Here is a 22581-nt window from a genome sequence, read left to right as displayed (position 1 = left end):
TAGGTACTCTTGCACCAGCCTTTGCTTGTCTCTCTTTTAGTATCCAAAATGGAATACTTTACCCGGCTGACAAGACATGAAGGTTAAAGTATGGATGCGCATTAATCTTCCAGTCTACCCAACTATATTCCTAACCCCTTCCATAGACTGTAATGCACGACATAAACTCAAAGAGAGGTTATTTTCACAACACATCAATCATGATCGTTTGTGAAGTCTGTATCTATTTCATATACTGTATAATTAACAGATTTCATTGATTAATGAACATCTTACAACTCTCATGTGCCTACAGGTGATCTGTACGTTGACTCAGTAACTACCATGCACAAAACACCAATCTGTGAATAGTATTGGAACATTTTGAAATAAAATTATTTTTTTGGGGTCAGGTGGCGTTCCTGCTACAAATATATTTTTCACTGATATCATATGAAAGTGCAAGTTAAACATTTACTATTGATAGCACACTCATAACATTGACGTTCTGATATAGTGCCACAGTAACATCTGCTTATTCACATCCCTCACAAGAAGCTTAAATAGGGGAATCTAGGCTTATTTGGAAAATAACCTTCTATTATGATAATGTTTTAAGCGCTTATACCTAGTTTTAACTCATAAACTGTATGTAATGGTCAACCATTAATCGACTCAGTATTTCACAAAGCCTACGGGATACGAGTCCAACATGTTTTCCCAAGTAGAAGTAAGGCTTCTTGAAATCAATGACATGTGCAAAACCTGGATAATTAAAATAAACTAACTAATCTATGCAGCTGGCCTCAGCTCTTGGAAAGAAGGCAATGTGCTCTACTTCAACTGTTCATGATCCGTAAATTCATCCATGTCCACATCCGAGTCAAACAGAGATTGACCTGTGAAATCAGTATCCGGTGTTTGTGATATACTGTTCTCTGCCCCATCATCTTCAAAGGTCCCTGTCCTTGAATAAAAGCTGAAGTCGGGCAGTGGGGTTTGGGTTTTGCTGTCCTCACTGTTATCGTCTGTTTCATAAAATGTGTTATCGTTGTCATCGTGCCATTCTGGCCAGAATTTCCTTCTGATTCTTTCACAGTACATAGCTAGGTTGATGAGTTCACCTGCAAAGGTATGAATAAAGCCTTTGTTGGTCATCATACTTTTTTTGTCAACAGTAGAACTCCAAGATCATCAGTTTTCACAATAAGAACCACTGTGACATTTTATGCAGTACATCGAGGTGTGGTCTTAGTCGAGGAAAACTTTGGTCAACATTTGCTGTTTGGATTGCAAAACTAAATTAAGAACAATTGGTCATTGTATCCTCTCTAATACTTGCAGAAGTACACATCAGAACAAAAATACATTTCATTCTAAAAACAATTTGTATTTACCTTTGATTAGTCTCTCAGGCCTTGTCCCAGGTAAGGTCCACATTGCTTGAGCCAGATGGCCAAAAACTGTAGCATCTAATGTTGAAACCTTAGGTCCCATAATGTATTTCTTGTCACCTGTGTACAATACAGCATGATCTTAATTTAGTTCATCAATGTACTGGTGGTTACATGTGTATTTGTTTTTCTGATATAACCTTATTGGTTATTTAAGAGAAGAGTTAATATAATAACACTAATGACAGCTAACATTAGAAAACAAGACATGTTCATAAATAGTATGGAAACATAAGGCCCTGCTTCAAGTGATTTGTAACACATATGCGAACTTTGAGAAGAAATAATTTCCTCTTTGACTCAACATCTCTCTGAAGAAGGTCCAAAAGGCGTATTGAATTGGAGATTGGATATAGGTTAGAATTGTGTTATTTGCTTTAGGGTTAGATATACAGAACAAGAGACAGCTAATGAGCATTGGGATGAGTGTTTACACAGCAATATTAGGGTCTACACAAATCCCATGACTAAATTATCCAGTGGTGGCATCAGATGGAGATGGGCAACCTGGTGTTGATTCAAGCCCAATGTCTTACTCGACCCAGCATGCCAGCAAGGGAGAATGGAGATAAGTAGGAGCAGTTTCTCCATTTATTCCCTTACTGATCTCACATGCACCCACCCATATACTTGTGTATGCGTGTCTCCAAATGGTGAATCAGATCCTTCTACCTGACACACCTCTAAAATGATAATTTGAATATGGCTTCAGCATACGAGTTTTAATTAGGTATGCTATTAAATGGGTTAAGGTATTTTCCTTTCAGCTATGTTGTATCTTTATTTGGAGCATTTTTGTGTCTCAGCATCTTGCCAGCAAACATGGACTAAACAATACATAATATTTTACTTTTTTGGTGTAACATAATAAGATTTAGTATGATCCTCATTGGTTATCAGTATGAGTAAAAACAAACTGCACAGTTACCAAAAGGAACCATCCACGTACATATGTGCAATAAATTTGAAACCATTTTGCTCAGTTTCTAGTGGTCTGGACCGGCCATAAAGCACACAGGGATGTTTGGCCCTTTTTAAATTGCTAACAATATATAGCCACTTAACATGTGGGTTAGTGTGCTTTAAATGCACACCCCTATTTTTGTCCTAGTTCTGTTCTATGTGTGAGCGTGTTAGTGTATGCATTGGAGAATGTATGTGGAAGTGTATGGTGTTAGAGTGAGTGCGTATTAGTGTATGGTGTTATCATGTGTGAGTATATGCTGTTAGCATGTGTGTGTGTGTTACTGTATGGCTTAAATGTGTCTGTGTCTTGGTGTCTGCTGTTAATGTGAGTGTGTGGTATTGTATGCTGTTATCAAGAGTGTGTGTGTGTAAGCATACGGTGTTGTATAGCATGTACATGTATGTTTGCATATAGTGTTAGCATGTGTGTATGATAGCTTTATTGTCGGCATACATATGTGTGGGTATTGGTGTATTTTAGCTTGAGTATATATCCGCATGTGCTGTGAAAATGGCCAGTTATAGTATGTTAGATTAGTATGTGTGTGTGTTTCCATTGTTGAGGGGCAGGATACTGCACTCATGCACCACTAATCCCAGGTTCAGCCTTGACATACAAGAAGTGATTTAGTAATTTTGGGTGTCGATTCATGTAATGATAACTTTAAAATGTTATGTTGCAACTGCACAGTGCTATAGATTATATTTAAGCACTATAAATGAATGTAAATGCATTAGAGGGTGCATTCACAGACATTAAATATGTGCCTTCTTCCAAATTCTATGTAAGAACACATGTAGAAGTTGATATTTCAGCATGAAAATAGATAATACCAGTGCATAATGACAGCTCAACCGACAAAAATATTAATTTATCTGATCTCTTTTTCACTTCGGCAAGATGACTTCATGTATATATCCCATAAGTTGAAGATGAGATAAGCAAGTTAAATGTTTAAGTGTTACCCAGAAGCCCAGCCAATGATCTCATGTCCTTTTCCATTAGCATGTAAATTTCCTCTTCAGAGAAGCGTCCAATGCCTTGCCCATACATCTCGCGTTTGACAATGCCTTTCGTAAGATGGCACAGAATCCACTTTAGTAAATCACTTAGTGGTCCAGTGATAGAAAGCATTTTCTGGGTCTCATGGAGATTGTCAACCCACTGGCAATATGCCAATGTCCTGTAATTAAAAAAAAAAAATATTACAAATATAAATAATCGTCACTGGTTCTTACTAGCGTTTCATGAAATATTAAAAAACATCACATCGGCCAGGAAAATCACGCTTTTTTGAAAGAAGCAGAACCTGTCCCTCAGTGTTTGTCACATTCCAAAGGACACTTCTGAAATGTTGCATATGTTGTGAGGTCAAGAGCAGTCGTGTGACATATACATAAAATGAGTGGGGTATGTAGAGTATATCATCTTAAGCTATTTTCTGCTCTGGGACATTTAGAAAAACCTTGTTCTCACATTTTAGTTCCCCACATTTTAGTTCCATCACAAGTATTGAAGTGATGAAGATAATTCTATGACTCGCAACATGTTCATTGGGGATTTTCCATGGAAGTGAGCAAAAAACCCAGGATTTTACAGTAACTCCTGCAAATCATGACAGAATCATCCCGATTGAAATGTAACTTTAGAGCACAGTCTCCATATGATGAAATGGGACTAGGGGACGTTTAAGTACATTAAAGTTCCCACCTTGGTACACCTTTCCTAAATACCCTTATGGAAATATCCTCTCACTCCGTATTAGTTAGTAAGTTCAGCACTTAGAAATGGGTTTTGTAGAACATCGTTGTGCCGTGAACTCACCAGTAAAAGTGTTCTTCAACCATTTTTGTGACTGCCCTTGATACAGCTCTCTCATGTGGACTGAGGTTTTTGTTCAAATTAACACCAAGTTTCTCCTCCAAAAAGTCAATAATAAATTCAGTACCAGATACTCGTGTGTGGTTATACTCAATCCAGGGCATTTTCCCTTGAGGAGACAATTTCCCATCAAAGTAGTTCTGAAATACAATTCAAAGAAATCATAGTAACTAATTGCATTGAACAAGTCACATGAAACAATTCTATTCATTTGAAGGTATACACTATTTAATGTTAGAAAACCAGATTAAATATGTTGTTTAAAGCCGCTTATTGTGAAAAGAGGCCTGCAATCTCAGCATGCATGAAAAGTGATATACATTTATAGGGCCAGTCCTAGACTAAGTGGCACCCCAGGCAAGAATATTCTCTTTGCCGCCGTTATTCTTTTACAGAGCAATATTTTTTAAGGCCTAGCAGGACTGAGCAGTGAAAAAGTTGATTATGGGGCAGGGCAATTGTTTTCTATGCAGGGGCATGCTGAGTACACAGGGTGCATTACACCCAGGCACAGGGAAAAATGCTCTGCCCCTTACTCCCTTACTCTGCTCCCTGCATGTCACTCTGCACACCACCATTCTGGCTCACACACTGTAACACCATATTCTAACACACACACACACGGTAACGCGCCATACATCGTACACTAACATACACACTAACACCGTACACTCCACATAGTCTAACACTGTATACTGACAACCTCCTCACACAGACATCCAAACACCACACACACCACACACACATTGACTCTAAAAAATGTACACTGACCCCCCATACTCATTCTAACACTGACACCCAACACAGTCTAACACTGTACACTAACAAACACCCCACACACTTGTTCTAACACTGTACACTGCCATACGCACACCTACTCATTCTAACACTATACACTGTCACCCCCTACCCTAATTGTAACACTGTACACTGACAGTCTATCTCTCTCTCTCTATATATATATATATATATATATATATATTGTGACAAACCCTATAGCATGAGGGCCATACATGTCACTTGTAGGGGTCCTAAGCACAGTCCTCTAGGGTAATCAGAGTCAGAGTTCTGTTGAACAAAACAGCGCTTTATTTTACCCGCTTAAACCCCAAAAACCAAATCATAAAAAGAAAACCTAGCTCCCAATTGGAGCCCTCTCTAACTGAACTACGCTGGTCCGGACTGACCAGCCTAATCACCCACTAACTCAACCTCCCAGCCAGACCCAGCTACGCCAGGCTCTGGAAAACCTCCCCCAGACAGCACACAAAATGTCCAGGCAGGTATTGCCTCACTTGGCTCAGGGATGGTCTTCTTGTTCAGGGCCTCTCCTTGCCCTGGGAGCTCAGGGAAACTTCCTCTTCCCCCAACAGTCTCTCTCTGAGTATCAGGCTCCAGGGGTTTTTAATGCCCAGCACCTGTGCCTGACGCTGGCCTCATAAAAATCCTGTACTGGATCCTGCAGCCTTCTAGCCTCCTGGAAAAGGCGGCATGGATTTTCCACAGAATGGGGGAATGGAGCATTGGCCCACTCTGCTCTCCAATTGCTCCACCCCAGGGACCCATATTTACATTCTGGATAGCACCTGTACCCAAATGCCAAAATAAGCATATCCCTGGGGTTTACACCGTCACAATATATATATATATATATATATATATATATATATATATATATATATACATACATATTGTTCCCTTTGTGTGTTCTGCACACATACACACATTACACCCAGCTACATATCATGCACGTAGGCCTCTTAAGAGCAGCTCTCGTGAGCTGCTGTTCTTTTACTGCCGGGTCACGTAACATTGCGTTAAAAGGGCACTTGGGTGCAGTTCACCCAGCGCATCTGTAATTTCTTAAAGGCGTGCTAGGGACCCTGTGCATCTAGATACTTTTGAACTAGAACTCTCAGCTACAGTATGTGAAGATTACAGCATGACAATTTGATATGTTGTGATTTTCCTTAATGGTTCTAAGACATTTTGATAACACATTTTCACATCATTGTATCTCTCACTAGTAACCGGGTAAACAGGTCAGAATCTGATTGATGCCAAGAGTGACCAGAGATTAATGTCCGTCTCATAATTAAATGGGCAATGTGCATTTACAATAACCAAATGGAGACCAGTCATAACACTGGTGGAAACAGCTGCCCAGTGAAACAATTTTGCTATCAGTTTTGTCCCAACCAATCAGAGCAGTTGGCAACTGTGGTTAGAACCTATTCATATTACCCAGAATATACCTGGAGCCTTGTATTCTCCCTTGACATGAATGTCAATAGAGAATGCAGTGTAACCTCCATCAACTTGGAGCAACAAGTGGACGGAATTATACAGACACTACTGTGTACTCCATTGGCCACTTCAGAATCCACTGCCATTGGATGCGAAATGGATTATACTTGTTTTTCTGCTAGAAAACCGGCAGAAAAGCAAAGAAAAAAACGAACACAAAGAACGTACACGAATATTTTCCCGAAAAGAACAAGGGAACGGGCGAATACGAAGGGTTTTTTTTCCATGAAGACGAACACGAAGTCAAACACAAAGTCTACTAGTTACTATAACTGGGAACTCTCCAAATTTGACATCTCCAGGTGAAGTGCTGCTTTCCAAGGTCTCCAGGTCTACGCAAGGGAGTGGCATTTGATCATGCCCATCCCCCGCCCACTTTTCCTCCTATTTCTAGGTAATATAAGGATAACTGGGGCTAGCCTTGCTATCCACACAAAGAAAGACCTGCCCTTTTCTTTGCAAGCCAGTTCCCTCAGAGGATGGGGAACTCTGGGTGGCCTAAACTGGCTTGGTCCCTTACTAGCATAGTCCCTTCTATAGGACTGAAAAATAGCCTACTGAGCTCCATTACTCAGTTCCAGCTACCTACAGACACAAAGTAAGGTGTAGGTGTTGTGCTGTCATGTGGGAAGGGGGGGGGTTAACGCCATGAAATGGCAGCAGACATTTTACAAAAAATTCAATATTTAAAATACTTTACTGGTGCGGTTCTTTTAAAATCTTTCCTTGCTCTTAGCAGTCTTATGGATTGTGTATTTTCATCATTTATAATTCATAAAAGAAAGACTCTGAAAATCCATTATCTACTTTCCCCTCTATTCACCTCATAGATTTATTTGATATCCGTATATGAAACAGGCGGGTATTTTTAGAGAAGTCCGTGTCTCCCAGCCAGAGCTGTTCTAAGATTAGAGTAACACAAAAACAGCTGCATTGGCCACAGAAAGGATCGCCCAAAGAAGCGTGTAATGAAATGTAAATGTATAAATCTAACCTTTACCGGACCCACAGAAACACGTGTGCTTAAGAAGTTGAATCTGATGTTCAAGAGGTTACACATATCTAAGAATAAAATCCTGTAGAGACAACTTTTGCCACTGGCTGAAATATATATAAATTGCAAATGTGGATGGTCTCTAACAGTCATACTGAAATTGCTGCGTAACACAGAGGAACGCCTAGGGCATCCATGATATTCAACAACAAAAGGTAATTGTGTTCCTGCAATGAAGAAGAAGAAGCCAGGTACATTCAGCTGAACACAATATGACGCTTGATGTTTGTGGACATACGCAGGGAATGACTGCAACCCACACATACAATTTCAAACAGATGCCGTTTTGTAATTGTTCATTTTGGGATAAGACACACCAGTACATCCAAGTGTATTTTGGGAGCTCACTATATGCAGATTTTAAATTATTATTGTTCCCCAGAAACAACCGATAATATATTAACCCCTTAAGGACAATGGGCGGTCCCTAAACCCATTGAAAACAATGCATTTTGAGCCCGTACATGTACGGGCTTTGTCATTAAGGGGTTAATAAACAACCAATAATATGTGCTTGTGATATAACATTTTACCTGATATGGTAAGTCAGCCATTCTTAAGTAAGTTTCCATTTTAAGACAGAAAGGAGATAAACTAGGGACTCCGCTGTTTGGCCGTGAAAACTGATGGAGAATGATTGCATCTTTCGAATCAACTTCTTGTTCTTTTCTGAAAATACATAAAACATATGAATCAAAGGTAAAGGCAATAGGAAGGTAGTATGACTGTGAGTCCTTCTTCTGATGACACCTCCTACATTTAATTTACTAAAACCAATGCTGTCACTCAGAGTGACCTTCAATGCGTACAGTATATTGCGGTTCTACAAGAAGTTATTTTCACATATCTACTTTCATTTAAAAAATGTAATTATTTATTTGGAAGAGAAGAAGAAGAGAACTAAACTTCTAGATCACTAGTGCACACAGTATGGTCAAACTGAATACAACTCGTACAATAAAACCCAGATTAGAATTCAATCAGACACAAAAGTACAGGCTGTCCATCTGCTCAACATTTTGTAACTCAGTATCCTGACTGAATTAAGTGGGACCCTCTCCTGGTATCTGAATTACAAGATTATATGTCCTCTTCCAACATGTCAAATGCATTATATTATGTTTCATCTATAGTGCAAGAAACATTTATTAGTGTACAGTGTTCCTTAAGTGGTTTCTAGCAAAATCCAACAACACAGGACATTTTCTGAACTCTAATGCACCACAAATTAGCATTAATATAGATCTTACTTATTGTTTTCTACTAGCGAAGGTGTATATTTATCTTATTGTATGTTCTATGTTGGTGAAGGTGTAGTAAATATTCATGTTTTCCTATGTTTTTCATTACCTGTTGTTAATGAACATAAACATGCTTTCCAGAAACCTTTCCAATAAGATCAAACACAGAGAATGGTGGCTTAGCTGTCTGGCTTATGAGGTCTTTCACCTTTCAGCACCATGGACAGTGGATGGGATATGCAAGGAGCTCTTACCCCAGGAAAGTCCTACTAGTGGAATCTGAGCGTTCTAGGAGGGCTACCAGTATGGCTACTCCTGCAATACTTGGACTAGTAGTGTCTCAGGGATCAGAACCAGGCTAGAATTGCTTTATCCAAAGCAGGGGTTTGCCTAAGTCCTGTTTGTGGTCCTTGACGCCTGGAATATGACACTTGCTAGACAACAAAGCCTTGGATCCCTATGATACACACATTTCTTCTTCTTTACTGAACACTATATGGCAATTCAGACATTATTGTTTCAGATATACAATCACCATCATCATATCAACCATCAGCTACTAAATCCCAAACATTAACTGGGAGAACCAAAGCACCAGCCAGTTGTCTCAGTAAACCAGCTGAGCTGACCTCAATGTCTAATTATACCATACCCAGTACCCCCCATGCTTCACAACTCCCATCACATCAAGCTTGATACTGGTTTCTCCACCCACTGGTGTTTACAGAAGAATTGATAGATGGAGCATAATGGGAAGGGTGGTTCCCAGCAACAGGATTGCCACATGATGCCCAGTAATGAGTTAATGTTTGAATCAAGAATGATTCATTGAGAAGGACAGCAAAGCACATCAACACATATCATAAAACCTGGCATGCAGCAACACATCAGATTAACTGTCTTTAATTAAAGGAAATAAGACAACAATGTTTATAGAGAATTAAATCTATAACATGCGGGGTGTCTCTTAAGGCTATGTTAAGTGTGGTATCAAAGTAAATGATGTGTGGGAGGCCAAGTCATAATTTTCTTGATGACCAGAGATGGGACAGACTGAGTCCTATAGTCTCAAGACTGTAACAGCTTACAGGGTTTTATAATTTGATGAGAGAGCCATTTGGCCCATCTAGTCTGCCCATTTTTCTTGTAATGCAACCTTGATCAGTCCTCGGTCTCATCTTAGGCTCAATGAATGCCTGTATTTAATACAGTAAGTAAAGGAAGTACCTCCTATGAGGTCATCAGTGAAGAGAAAAATGGCAGCTTACAGAGAACTTGTTATGTTAGCAATGCTCTAATATATTGGAAGATCAGATTTTCTTTCAGTTCATTTTACAGCAATGTACACATCTACAACTATGATAAAACACCTACAAAAGGGTAACATGTATACATTAATATGGACATTGTATAGTTTTCAAGATCCTTCATTGAAGCATCTCGTCCCATCACTTGTTGTTTTTTGTCTGAATTAACAATTGGGCAATACATTTGGCCTGTTGTTTACAAAGAAGAGGACAAGTCGTTGGGTTTAAGCACCATGTTTACACAAGCAGTCCCTACACACAACCTCTGTACCCTCAGTAGGTATTCTGCTGACATGGCAGAGGAGAAGCCCTTCACTGCTTTAGCACACATAGGCTCAATGTCACAAATCAACACCAAACCTAAGGCATGGAGATCCAGGAACCGTGTTCTGGGTGTCACCTTGAAATGGGTTAGAATCAATAAAGCAGGAATCCATGAAACATACAAGGGATCTGGCCCTGCAGGAACCCTATCCTCCTGCATTCTCACCTGATTGCAAGCAGCTCGTGCAAGAGGTAGGCAGCAGCAGCCAGCAAGGCCCCCCCAGTCAGATAGAGGGTTTTCTTCCACCAGGAATCAGATCCCAGCCCGGACATAACGCCACCGTAATCCTGCAAAGGGAAAGCGATGATGTCCCCATAAAAGGCGTATTGCTCGTCTGATCCCGCACACCAGCACAGAGAGAGGCTCTGATTCCGGCTCAGATCAACCACGCAAGACCTGGACGAGACCAGACCAACACCCCAGTGCATGCTGCGCTCTGTCCTCCTATCCCGCACCCGGAACCATGCATGTAAAACGGGGGGAGAGTGGAGAGCAAGCAGGCTGCTGGGGGAGCCCCGAGGAGGGCGCTGATCTGCCGATCAGGAGCGGGGGTACCGGGAGGAGGAAGCGGCCAGCATCATAAGGATGCTTCTCCTCCCCTCCGATGCCTGATCTCCGCTTCCTCTTTGTGCTGCGCTGATGTCATGTCCCTGAGAAAGGATGGATGGGGGGGGGGGTGGGCTGTGTCTCACCTTCCACCCGCTGCAAGGATCATGTACCCATGACAGATCATCTGGGAGAATTCACTGATTGCTGGGCTTTCATGATCAGTAAATATTATTTTATGTCTGGAACTGTGTAAATGGAAAGAAAAATAATATACCATGAAATTGTAAAAATATTTGAGTTTATATTCAAAATCCAACTAAGTATTGATGTACTCTCAAAAAAACAGAATACATGAGGCTTAGTTTAAGTTGAAACTAGCTGTAAAGTTGCATATTTGTTGGGTCCCAGTCCTTTCCATCATGTACTTTTCCCAAGTGGTGCCAGAACTGATTAGCTTCCACCACAGAGGGACAGGAAAAAAGTCAAACCCTGGAAACAGCATGTCTGGCCACATTTTAAATTGCTAATGGGTTTGCTGTACATTTTTACAAAGAAATAAAACTTAACTGGTTATTTTATTTAGAAAAATGATATTTACCCAGTTTGACTATACCCATCTCCTGCTGATATTTGGACCTTTGAAGCCACATCAGGAGAGGAAAGAGGGGCAGAGGGATTTGGGTCTCAAAGAGGGGATATGGCTCCTGAACAAAGACGCTTGGGAAGAATGTAAGGTATCTCCTCCAAGTGGTATGAAAAAAGTTTCCAATAATGATAATTTAAAGGCACCCTCCAGCACCAGAATGGTCCCTTAAAATGTACTTATGCTCCCCATTGGAAATGCATGGGGGTCTTCTGCAGAATCACTCCATGCATTTGCAGCCAAACACATCTCCATGCCATATACTACATATACTACTAACCGCTAATCAGTTCCAGCGCTGACATTGATTTCATATATTGAAATATAAAATAATAGGATTTGGCAAATGCACCAATCTTTAATAAACATTTGCCATTACACTTACAGAATATTAACAGTGCATCTATACCGTATGCATAACCCACGTGATATGCGTACAAGCGGTGACCGTGAGCATTAGCGGGAACTGTCGCCATCATAACTAAATTCATTAAGACATATAATTGTGCATTTTGTTTAGCAATCTCAGATTCAAACTAAGCATTTTCAGAACATTTACACTGACAAAAAAAAGAAAAAGGTACAGGTAGGTTTCACACATCATGTATTTGGCATGTAAAATACATATTCTCCTGACACACACACGATATATAATTCAAACACAAATCTAAACATCACCTTTTCAGCATATGTAATATACTGCAGCCAGAAGAACCATACTATGTAAAATTGTTACATCAATAATGTAAAAATGCCGATTGTTGTTCAGAGGTGTGTACTTTGTACAAATTCTTTCCTTTTTTCTTCTTATAAGCAGAGGGGAGGGCAGTTGGGGAAGTCACTTTGGCTTTATCAGGTTTGAAATGCAAACATAGGATAGCACACATTATATTAAGTAACTCTACTACATTGTAGGTATACCATACTCTCCTTTGGCAGTAGTCGGATGTTAAAGATAAGTATATTAAAATTAGTAGATTCATTACTACATAGTACAGATAAAGCCAGTTTAGGGTGGCAGAGATTCTTGGGCAAACAGTGACCACTAGTTAGGCCCATTCTGATTATATACTAATTGGATACTTAAATTCTTTTTGTTTGGGCAGAGGGCACACTGGTCCTATGTCTGACAACCATTTTGTACATCATACACCTCCCGTTGAGTTCATCGAGGCTTTGCTGATGAATGCCGTGACCAGGAAACCTTCACCCAGAGGCTTCTGCTGCCTTTGGCCACTCATCTTTGTTTTCAAAGTCTATGTCTGTAGGCTCTTTATCAGCAACCGTTTTGACCGCGTGCATTGCGTAGTTAATGCTTGTGTCATCAATCCAGCTCCACGACCCAGAAAGGGGATTGTACAACATCCCCCTTAGTGTCTCTACAACATAGCCATCTGTTGGGATGATACAATGTTTAAAGTCAGGTAAACAGGATATTTGATAAAGTATCAGTGTGCAATAGGCAAAGGCAATGCTTACTTGATTCTAGTATTCGTTCCAGCTCCACGGGAGGGATAAACTTCTCCCAGTCGTGAGTGCCCTTTGGCACGATGCCCATAATGTTTTCAGCTAGCACAATTGCTAATGCATATGATAGTTTGGTTTTGTTGATGGTGGTAATTATAAGAGACCCACCTGGCTTTCAGAAACAAAAGGATACATTCAATTACAATTATCTCTTCAAGTAGCTCAAGTGATTTGAAGAAATACTCTGCAAACTCCCAACATGTTCCAATCCCAAAAACCTGCTTATATGGATCAATTCTATCTTTATTAAAGCCACCCCTCTCTGTCTATTCCTCATAGAAAATCACAACTAGATTATGTCTCTTGCACAGTTTAGTGACAAGGATTCCTGGTCCAGTTCTCTTTCACTGACCATTCAAAAAGTACTACAGGAGATGTTCCTGCTATAAGACTAGGTGTGTGTCTTATAAATGAAAGTAGAAGAAAATCAGGTAAGTAAAATATACAAAGAAAAAAAATCACTTGCACGATCATGACCTACCTTTAAAATCTGGAAGCAGCTCTGGATAAAAGACTCAATATCAACCACATGCTCTAAAACCTCAGATGCCACAACTGCATCAAAGCACTCCCTGTTTCCTTCCACTAGTTCCTCCAACCAGCAGGACTTGTACTGGATCGCTTTGTCCAGGACCGGGTCAGAGGATTTGTGCATTTGGGCTGTTCTAATGTTATCCTCTAGGGGATCTATTCCCGTAACAGCGGCTCCTAGCCTGGCAAGAGGCTACAAAGGAACAAAACATGTTAAACATGAGAAGGCGTGCCCTGTTTCAGTAGTTTCAATGCACACACAAAATGTCACAGCAATATTTTATATTTTATTTTATCTATTACAGTATACGTAAATACGAGGAGAATAGTTCCATCAGCAAGTATATTCGCCGGCAGGTTCCCAATGACGCCAAAAATACATTTCTTTAATATTTTTTGAATAATACCAAACAAAATAAAAAAAAATAAAAAAAAAAACATTTGACAAACTAGAGATAAAGTTATAAAAACAACAATTTCATTAAATCACTGCAGGAGCCAGTTAATGGGAACAGTGCTGCTTAAACAAAAGCCTCCATACAGGTACTTTAATATCTAGGCTTCTGGGGAGGACTGGCACCTTTTAGCCCTCTCTTTGCAACATCCACCCCTCCACCTCCCGCAACCCCCAAATGGCAAAAAAGAAACACACCCATCACTCTGGCCATGTGATGAAGGCTGCAGCTATTGTAATGTGGGGCCATGTTACATGACCCTGATGAGCAGTACCCTCTCACAGCAGGCCAGCCCAGGCTGGCCCCCCATCAACACGGAAAAAGCCTTCTTTGGTGAAACTTGCCCAGCCCAGGGAGCAATTGTCCCCTGCCCAGCACATCACTGCTGATAATTCACTTGCTGTTTAAAGATGGGGTTCATCCTTACCTCAGACAGCAAACCTCCCCCACAGCCAACATCTAAAATAGTCACACCTGACAGAGGACATCCAACATCATGGTTAAAACTCTTGCTCATAAGTATATCTCTGTAGAGGAAAACAAAATCATGATGGCCCGACGCAATTAAATAATATTCTAACCTTCCAAAAAAAAATTCTAACCTTATTCTTAATATATAAACATTGTATAAAGGTTGTATCAGCTGCTAGATGCTAGTTGCAGTAGCTGCTTAAATGAACAACGGTTTTATGTATTATATTTAATGTTTTCATGAAATAAACTATACCCATATAGATAGTGACCTCTAATTACCCCATCTTTTTCACCAGTGTCTGTGCTGATGGCTGGAAAGGGAAAATGTGTGAACATGTGCAGAGATAGGAACCCTGACTCATTGTTCATCTGCAGAACCTGTGACATCTGGAGCCATCCACACCATAAGCAGGCATGCAATTTCCTATGTTTGGTTTTTAGGATGTGTGTCTAAATTCCAAAGGTTCCGGTACCTTACGAAGGGTACACGAATGTCATTCATGGAATGGAGGGCAGAATAGACACCTTCCTCATCCCACCACTTTGCAGACCATGCCTGGAATTTCTTCATCTCCAGAGGATCCACATATTGCGACGTAGTGTGCATCTGGCTGACCAGACACCTACAATAAAACACATATGTTCACAATAAATAAAATGATTAAAAGTGGGGAACTATATTTAAAAAAAAACAATAGTTTGTTAAGACTTGATATGGCAACACATTAGAAACTCTACTTTACTTTCAAGGTACAGCTTAATGTATGCCAGTGGTATAAAAAAGTTTTGTTTTTTTCTTTCTTTCAATGGAATAATGACAATTTTGTTTAATGTAGTCAGGTACAGTGAGATCAGGAGGGGGGCAAACCGGTGAAGCCCGGTGTAACCTTTTTTTTTATACATGATTTTCCCAATAAGCTCTTCCATTCAAAACAACAGTTTATGCGACCTAGTGTGTACCTATAAGAACGATGTGCCAATATGATCATTTACATTCCACTTGTTGCTTACCTTTAAGCCTTTTTAAAATGTAATTCACATTAAAAGACATAAAAACTTACAATTCTTTGTGCACTCCTAATAAACTGCTTGGCTCGGCTTTTGCGTTCGTAAGACATGGTTTCCATCGAATGGCAGTTGGTATGTAAGTAGCTATAAAGAGAAAATAAAACCGGTTCCAATAACAAGCATACTGTGTCCTGCCGCGTATTTTAATAACATCTATGTCTTTAATTCCTCAGACGCTATGAGTGACATTTGTGACATTTTATGGGTAAAGGGGAGGGGCTTAGTTTAGCCCCACCCACTCCCACCACTGTTCCCAACTTTTCTTATCATGCTCCACCCACTTTAAAACCTGTTCTATTTCCCCTAATGCTTAACTTAACCTTCCACTTAAGCCTGCCTAAATGAAACTGTAAATTACAGGGCAAGGGAAGCAGGGGAGGACAAGAAGAATCTGTAGGTTTTGGACAAGTTTCTTACAAATAGTTCCCAAAATATACCATAAATGTCATAATTGAAACATCTCATAATTGCTCTAAATGTTTGCATCTGCCCGTATCTGTACCCCATGCAACAACAAAAAATGTGATTTTATTTACCAATAACGTGTACTTTTGGACTTAAATTAAATAGTAAATTGACAACCTGCGTCCCGGGCAACATTCTGCACTGAAATCATTTCCAGTTTCTTTAGTGTCTGCTCTTGTACATTACAAAGTCTGTTAACCACTGGCAATAGCCAAGTGTCCCTATTCAGGAGGGTCAGACCCACTTTTGGCCCTAAATCCCCTTTTTCCTCCCCTGATGTCCTCGTTTTCTACTATCTCGGAAGGTTTGTTGGGCATAAGTTTATCCCAGTGTTCTGGTGCCCTGAAAGCTACAATAATATGTACAGAAACAGCAGAAGTGTGTTTATAAAGTAAATTGAGTGCCTTACTTGGTAACATAAATAACTTAACCCCTTCGCGACCTTTGCCGGTTCAGGACCGTCATAACAAGAAGGTCACTAAATGACCTTTGACGGTCCTGAACCGTCAAAAAATTAAATAAGCTTAGAAAGTGATCAAGGATCACTTTCTTCGCTTAAACGGCCTTGCTGCAATGCCTCGATGTCGAGGCATTCAGCAAGGCCGAGATCGGCATCGGGGGCCATGTCTGGCCCCTCCCCGGGGCGTCAACAGCCGCCATACATTGTATGGCGGCGGACGCCCGTTTTAAAAGCGGTTAGGAGGCGATCAACGATCGCCTCCTAAACTTAAATGGTGTCGCTGGAATGCCTCGATCAGGAGGCATCCAGCGACACCAAACACTTACCTCTGGGTGGGCTGTGACCGCTCCGGAGAGCGGTCACAGCCGCCGCTGCCGGTGATCTTCGCCATCAAGCAAGATGGCGGCGTCCCGGGAAATAAAACAATAAAGACGAAAAAGTTCGCTAGAGGGTCTCCGGACCCTCTAGAGAACTGGCTCCACTTGCTGGTTGAATACAGGTACTGCATTCAACCATGCAAGTCAATGGAGCCCAGCTTTCTAATCACTATGTGATTAGTAAAATATTCAAAAAAAATAAAAATGAATAAAAAATGGAAAAAAAATTAAAAAAAAATGTGCTAACATTTAAAAATAATTATGCAGTGATGTCACTAGATGAACCATCCAGTACCAGCAAAATGTGTAAAAAAAAAATATAAAAAAAGTATTAAAAAAATAAAATAAAATTAAAAAATAAAGTTTATTATTTTGAGCAAGTGCTAAAATTTCTCAAAAATCTCAACAAAGAGTTAAAATAAAAGCACTTCAAATACCCAAGGGGTGTCTAATATATATAAAAAATGGCTGATGGGGTAAATTGGAGTGGCCTAGCTCAAAGATAGGGCATAGGTACAGACTGACCAAAATGGAGAAAAAAAGCGCACTTCCCAAATGTGGCATTTTAAATCTGAAACAACCCGACAAACCCATGCATGTCGGGTATCACTGCACTCAGGAGATGTTCCTGAACACACATTGGGGTGTTGTTTGACAGTGGCATATACCAGGACCTGTATATCTATAACTAAAGTACAATTTGTGTGAAAAAAAAAAAAAAAATTACTATTACAAAGTTTGACAAAGTGTAGTTGTATAATTGGTGCATGGAAAGGGTTAAAATAACAGCATTTGGAATACCCTGGGGTGTCTAGTTTTCAAAAATATATGGTTTGAATGGGTTAAATTGAGTTAACCGGCTTCAAAGATATTCCAAAGAGGAGAGGGAGGCACAATGACCAAATGACCACCTGAATTACGCATGCCCCAAAAGTAGCCTTTTATCAGCCAAACAATCTGACAAACCCATGCATGTGGGGTATCGCTGTACTCAGGAGATGTTGCTGAACACATATTGGGGTGTTGTTTGACAGTGACATATACCAGCACCTGTATATCTATAACTAAAGTACAATTTGTGTGGAAAAAAAAATAAAAAAAATTACTATTACAAAGTTTGACAAAGTGTAGTTGTATAATTGGTGCATGGAAAGGGTTAAAATAACAGCATTTGGAATACCCTGGGGTGTCTAGTTTTCAAAAATATATGGTTTGAATGGGTTAAATTGAGTTAACCGGCTTCAAAGATGTTCCAAAGAGGAGATGGAGGCAGACTGACCAGATTTGTTAAAAAAGATTTGGAAATCATAAAACGCTGCTTGTACTTATTGCCCTATAACTTACAAAAAACAGCAAAAAAACATAAAAACATTGGGTATTTCTAAACTCAGGACAAGTAGTAGAATCTATTTAGCTAGTTTTTTTACTTGCTTTTTTAGGTGAGTAAAAGATTTTTCAAATAAAAGTCATAAAATGTGGGGTTTTTTCAATTTTTCACCATGTTTTTTTAATTTTTTTTATAGTAAATAAGATGATACGATCAAAATAATGGTATCTGAAGAAAGCCCATCTTGTCCTGAAAAAAACAATATATAACTTATGTGGGTACACTAAATGGGTGAGGAGAAAATTACAGCTGAACACAAGCACCACAAAAGTGTCAAAACAGCCTCGGTCCCACAGGGTACAAAACGAAAAATGAGCCCGGTCCTTAAGGGGTTAATATCTATAGAGGTCACAAAGTCACATAACAAGTCCTAGTAAAGCCCCACCCCTTGCCACGCCCCTTGAAACAAAGCTGTCCCTCTTTGGTCACATGCTGGGAGGTATGCACTAGTTTGTTACATTGTTTCTGCTAACAGGAGGAGGCATGATAGTAGATTTTGTGTGAATTACTGTAGCCTGTTAGGGACATTTGTATGCTTCAGTAGGAACGAGTCCTGTCAGCTGCAGTACTTAATATTCACCCCAGTGCAGAATAATAGTCTTCTTTCTCAATGTATGCACTAGCAGGTAACGTGCTGTGTATCCCCCGCTTTACAGGGGGGTTAGCATGGTCCTATAAGCACGTGACGTGGTCTGCACCCCCTGAGTACCCGGCCAGCTGGCATTACCTGAACTGTACCCTCTCCGCCTCACAGCTCTCCGTGCGGAGAGTGCACATAAGCGGCTCAGCATGGAAAACATTCCCGGAACAAGGTATGTACCGAAAAGGCAACCCCCTCAACCTGGAACCGGAACAGCAAGTCTCGAGCGCTAGCGCACAGGAAGCAGGGGATGATTTTCTTTGGGGCACATCCGGAAAGTTGTATCACGGACATGAATAGTTAAACAGTGATCTTCTGTATTGTAGAGCTTGTGGTGGTAATTACTATTATGCAATTACTTGCAATACATGAAGGTTGTGGGCATAAATGCCCCAGGGGTTCACACAAGGTATAAAAATGGATCTTCAGTGCGTGTTTATTTCACAGGCAACTATAACAGCGTGGGTTCTGTATGGAAACAAAATGATGCAAAATATGCAAGGGACGGGGTTAACGCAAAACCCCAGAAGGGGGACAAAATACTCGGTGTTCTTTACCGCCCGTACTAGATGATGGCTATAGATAGGTAATCGTATAGGTAATAAAAAAAATGAATTTAGTCGATAGAGATCCCAGTGTCCATAATTGTGTGTGTATATTATCTATATCGCCTCATCAGTGATTGTGTATCAAAAGCATATACATATACTCTCATATATATAAAAAACAAACAGTTAAAAAAAAAAAAAAGAGAGAAGCCAAAATCAATGACGCATAGGTAAATAATATATGTAAGTATAGTAGATATGAAGTCAGTGGTTAGGCACAAAGAGTAAAAAAAAATATTTTTGCTTTTTTTTTTTATTTGGGTATATATATATATATATATATATATATATATATATATATATATATATACGCATACACTTTGTAATTACTGTCACAGGGATCAGTATTTTTCTTTCATTTTTGATCTCTATGGCCGAAGTACATTTTTTTTGCCTTTATGATGCCCTCGTCATCTGGAACAGCCAGTAAAGAACACAGAAAGCTCTATGAGAAAAGTATTTTGTCTTTGTTTTTTTTCTTCTTCATTTCACTGAACCCCTCTCTGTTACACATACTTTGATATAATTGTAGACAGACCTTTACAGGATGAAGCCTTGTCGTTGTTGCACCACTGCCATTGACTGCTATTTTTTTGTGTTTTAATATAAACAAAATTATTGTTTTCCTTTATTGCATTCCAAAAAACCCAACATAGGCTTTTTGCCTATACTGTTTTTTTTTATATATTTTCTTTGTAAAAAGGGCACATACTGCAAATGATGGTATAAAAGAAAACAGCATTGCAAAGAAAACATTTACATGATTCACTATAGGATCAATTTTTCCTCCTTGCCCAGCCGTGGCCCAACATACATGCTCATCCAAAATACATCCGGATAGGCGGTACAGCAGAGGGTAGCGCGGCCGCTGCTTGAGAGCTTGTTCCATCGCAGGGTGCAAACGGGAACATTGCCATCATTCTCTCACTCCAACTACCAACTAACCCCGCTGAACGTGTCAAGATGCTACAGTTCTGCAGTGTTTCACGGCGAAATACTGTACAGTGTAAAGGAGGACTTTGATTAAGCAAAAATGTTTATAATAGGAAATTGTATTGCGGCAGATTAAACATTGGGATGTACGACAGCATGGAATGATTAGCTGTCACTGGCCTATCCGTACTGACCAGACTGTTCTGTTTTCCATCGCTTTCCACTTTTCATTTGCTTTTGTTTGTCCTTAAAATACATTCTCCCCAGCCTTACAAATGGTAATACAAGAATAAAATATTGTTCCAGTACAACCGAGTCCTGGTCATAACTCTCCAAATTCATGAAGTGTTAGGGTGGTCTGTGTTTCTCTTGCTCCAACTGCAAACTAAACTGCTAATGCAAAAAATGATATAAAAGAGAGAAGATAAGGATTAAATCTAACTAGACCCCCCCCCACGCACTCATAGGTTAAATTTATACCTAGTACATCAATCTGTCACACATTCGCCTAACCATATGTACTGTGATGAGCTTTAACAAGTATTTCACAAACACTATAGGATATTGTTCCCATTCCTTCTTCAACCCCCCCCCCATATGAAAATCCCTCAAAAATGTATTAACTGTAGTAGTTCAGCAATTAATCTTATGTTATGGCTTTTCTCTTTCAACAAGGTCTAAGTTGGCCCCACGTGCTGGATAGTTGAAATGAAACGCTACCAATTTAGTTCTACATTAAGAATTCCCAGCCCTGCTTTTTGCAGCAGAAGCTCACCTTAGGTGGCTATTCATAGATTTATAATTAGTTGGTGAGATGAACTTTCGGGTTCTTTACAAAACTATCCTCAAACTCCTTACATTTATAAATCCCATTGAACCAAAACTATTATCTTCTTACCAGCATCGCTCACCTCATAGTTTTGATATATAGATCCATATCATAATGAATGTCACTGTCACGTTCCATACACCGAACAGCCATTACATTAGGACCACTGACAGATGAAGTGAATAACAGTGATAATCTTATCATGGCACCTGTCAGTAGGTGGGATGTATTAGGCAGCAAGTAAACATTTTGTCCTCAAAGTTGATGCGTTAGAAGCAGGAAAAATGGGCAAGCGTAAGGATCTGAGCGACTACGACAAGAGCCAAACTGTGATGGCTGGACGACTGGGTCAGGGCATCTCAAAAACTGCAGCTCTTGTGGGGTGTTCCTGGTCTGCAGTGGTCACTACCTATCAAAAGTGGCCCAAGGAAGGATAAGCCATGAACCGGCAACAGGGTCATGGGGGGCCAAGGCTCATTGATGCACGTGGGGGGGAGGCTGGCCCATGTGTACAAATCCAACAGATGAGCTACTTTGGCTCTAACTGCTGAAAAAGTTAATGCTGGTTCTGATAAACACGTCCGAACGTACAGTGCATCGCAGTTTGTTTGGGGCTGTGTAGCTGCAGACCAGTCAGGGTGCCCATGCCGACCCCTGTCCACTGCCGAAAGCACCTACAATGGGCATGTGAGTGTAAGAACTGGACCACGGAGCCATAGAAGAGACGGCCTGGTCTGATAAGTCACATTTTCTTTTACATCGTGGCGATGGACAGGTGATGTGTATGTCGCTTTCCTGGAGAACACATGGCACCAGGATGCATCCATGGAGGCTCCACCTTGCAGCTTACAGGACCTGTAGCGAACATCTTGGTGCCAGATACCACAGCACACCTTCAGAGGTCTAGTGGAATCCATGTCTCAACGGGCCAGGGCTGTTTTGGCGGCAAAAGGGGGACCTACACAGAATTAGGAAGGTGGCCATAAAGTTATGGCTGACTGGTGTGTCTTTTTTTTTTTTTTAAATCTGTTTCTCAATGTGTGTGATCAGCCAGCAAGGATCCCAACAGGATTTGGACGCAGCCTCCTGGGCCACTTCTCTCAAGTCCTACCGGCAGATG

General features: G+C 40.2%; 2 protein-coding genes across 2 annotated transcripts; both read right to left on the bottom strand.

Annotated features, from left to right (window-relative positions):
• Positions 1–813: 813 nt before the first annotated feature.
• Positions 814–10943, bottom strand: LOC149302499 (failed axon connections homolog). Its single transcript, XM_089482696.1, has 6 exons — positions 10681–10943; positions 8176–8311; positions 4225–4421; positions 3366–3583; positions 1377–1493; positions 814–1103 (listed from the first exon to the last, which is right to left on the bottom strand). Exons 1-6 carry the CDS (start codon positions 10941–10943, stop codon positions 814–816), a joined length of 1221 nt encoding a protein of 406 aa, XP_089338822.1.
• A 1970-nt stretch (positions 10944–12913) lies between these two features.
• Positions 12914–21614, bottom strand: COQ3 (coenzyme Q3, methyltransferase). Its single transcript, XM_089482570.1, has 6 exons — positions 21544–21614; positions 15168–15317; positions 14648–14747; positions 13716–13958; positions 13187–13346; positions 12914–13101 (listed from the first exon to the last, which is right to left on the bottom strand). Exons 1-6 carry the CDS (start codon positions 21612–21614, stop codon positions 12914–12916), a joined length of 912 nt encoding a protein of 303 aa, XP_089338696.1.
• Between the last annotated feature and the right edge of the window lie 967 nt (positions 21615–22581).

Source organism: Sceloporus occidentalis, unplaced genomic scaffold (assembly GCF_023333645.1).
Source record: "Sceloporus occidentalis isolate IW3139 unplaced genomic scaffold, rSceOcc1.0.p SCAF_19, whole genome shotgun sequence".
Taxonomy (NCBI): Eukaryota; Metazoa; Chordata; class Lepidosauria; order Squamata; family Phrynosomatidae; genus Sceloporus; species Sceloporus occidentalis.
The sequence above is the reverse complement of the archived record's forward strand: the minus strand, read 5'-3'. Positions and strand labels throughout refer to the sequence as shown.

Bases quoted from the DNA above. Each gene is read 5' to 3' on its own strand.
- COQ3 (XM_089482570.1), bottom strand. From the start codon at position 21,614: ATGGCTGTTCGGTGTATGGAACGTGACAGTGACATTCATTATGATATG. The intron at 15,318-21,543 runs GTGAGCGATGCT...GTTTTATTGTAG, and splicing joins CTATATATCAAAACTATGAG to GTGTCTGGTCAGCCAGATGC. The intron at 13,102-13,186 runs GTAAGCATTGCC...TCATCCCAACAG, and splicing joins GGAACGAATACTAGAATCAA to ATGGCTATGTTGTAGAGACA.
- LOC149302499 (XM_089482696.1), bottom strand. From the start codon at position 10,943: ATGCACTGGGGTGTTGGTCTGGTCTCGTCCAGGTCTTGCGTGGTTGAT. The intron at 3,584-4,224 runs GTGAGTTCACGG...TTTTAATTACAG, and splicing joins GTTGAAGAACACTTTTACTG to GACATTGGCATATTGCCAGT. The intron at 1,494-3,365 runs GTAACACTTAAA...TATTGTACACAG, and splicing joins ATCATTGGCTGGGCTTCTGG to GTGACAAGAAATACATTATG.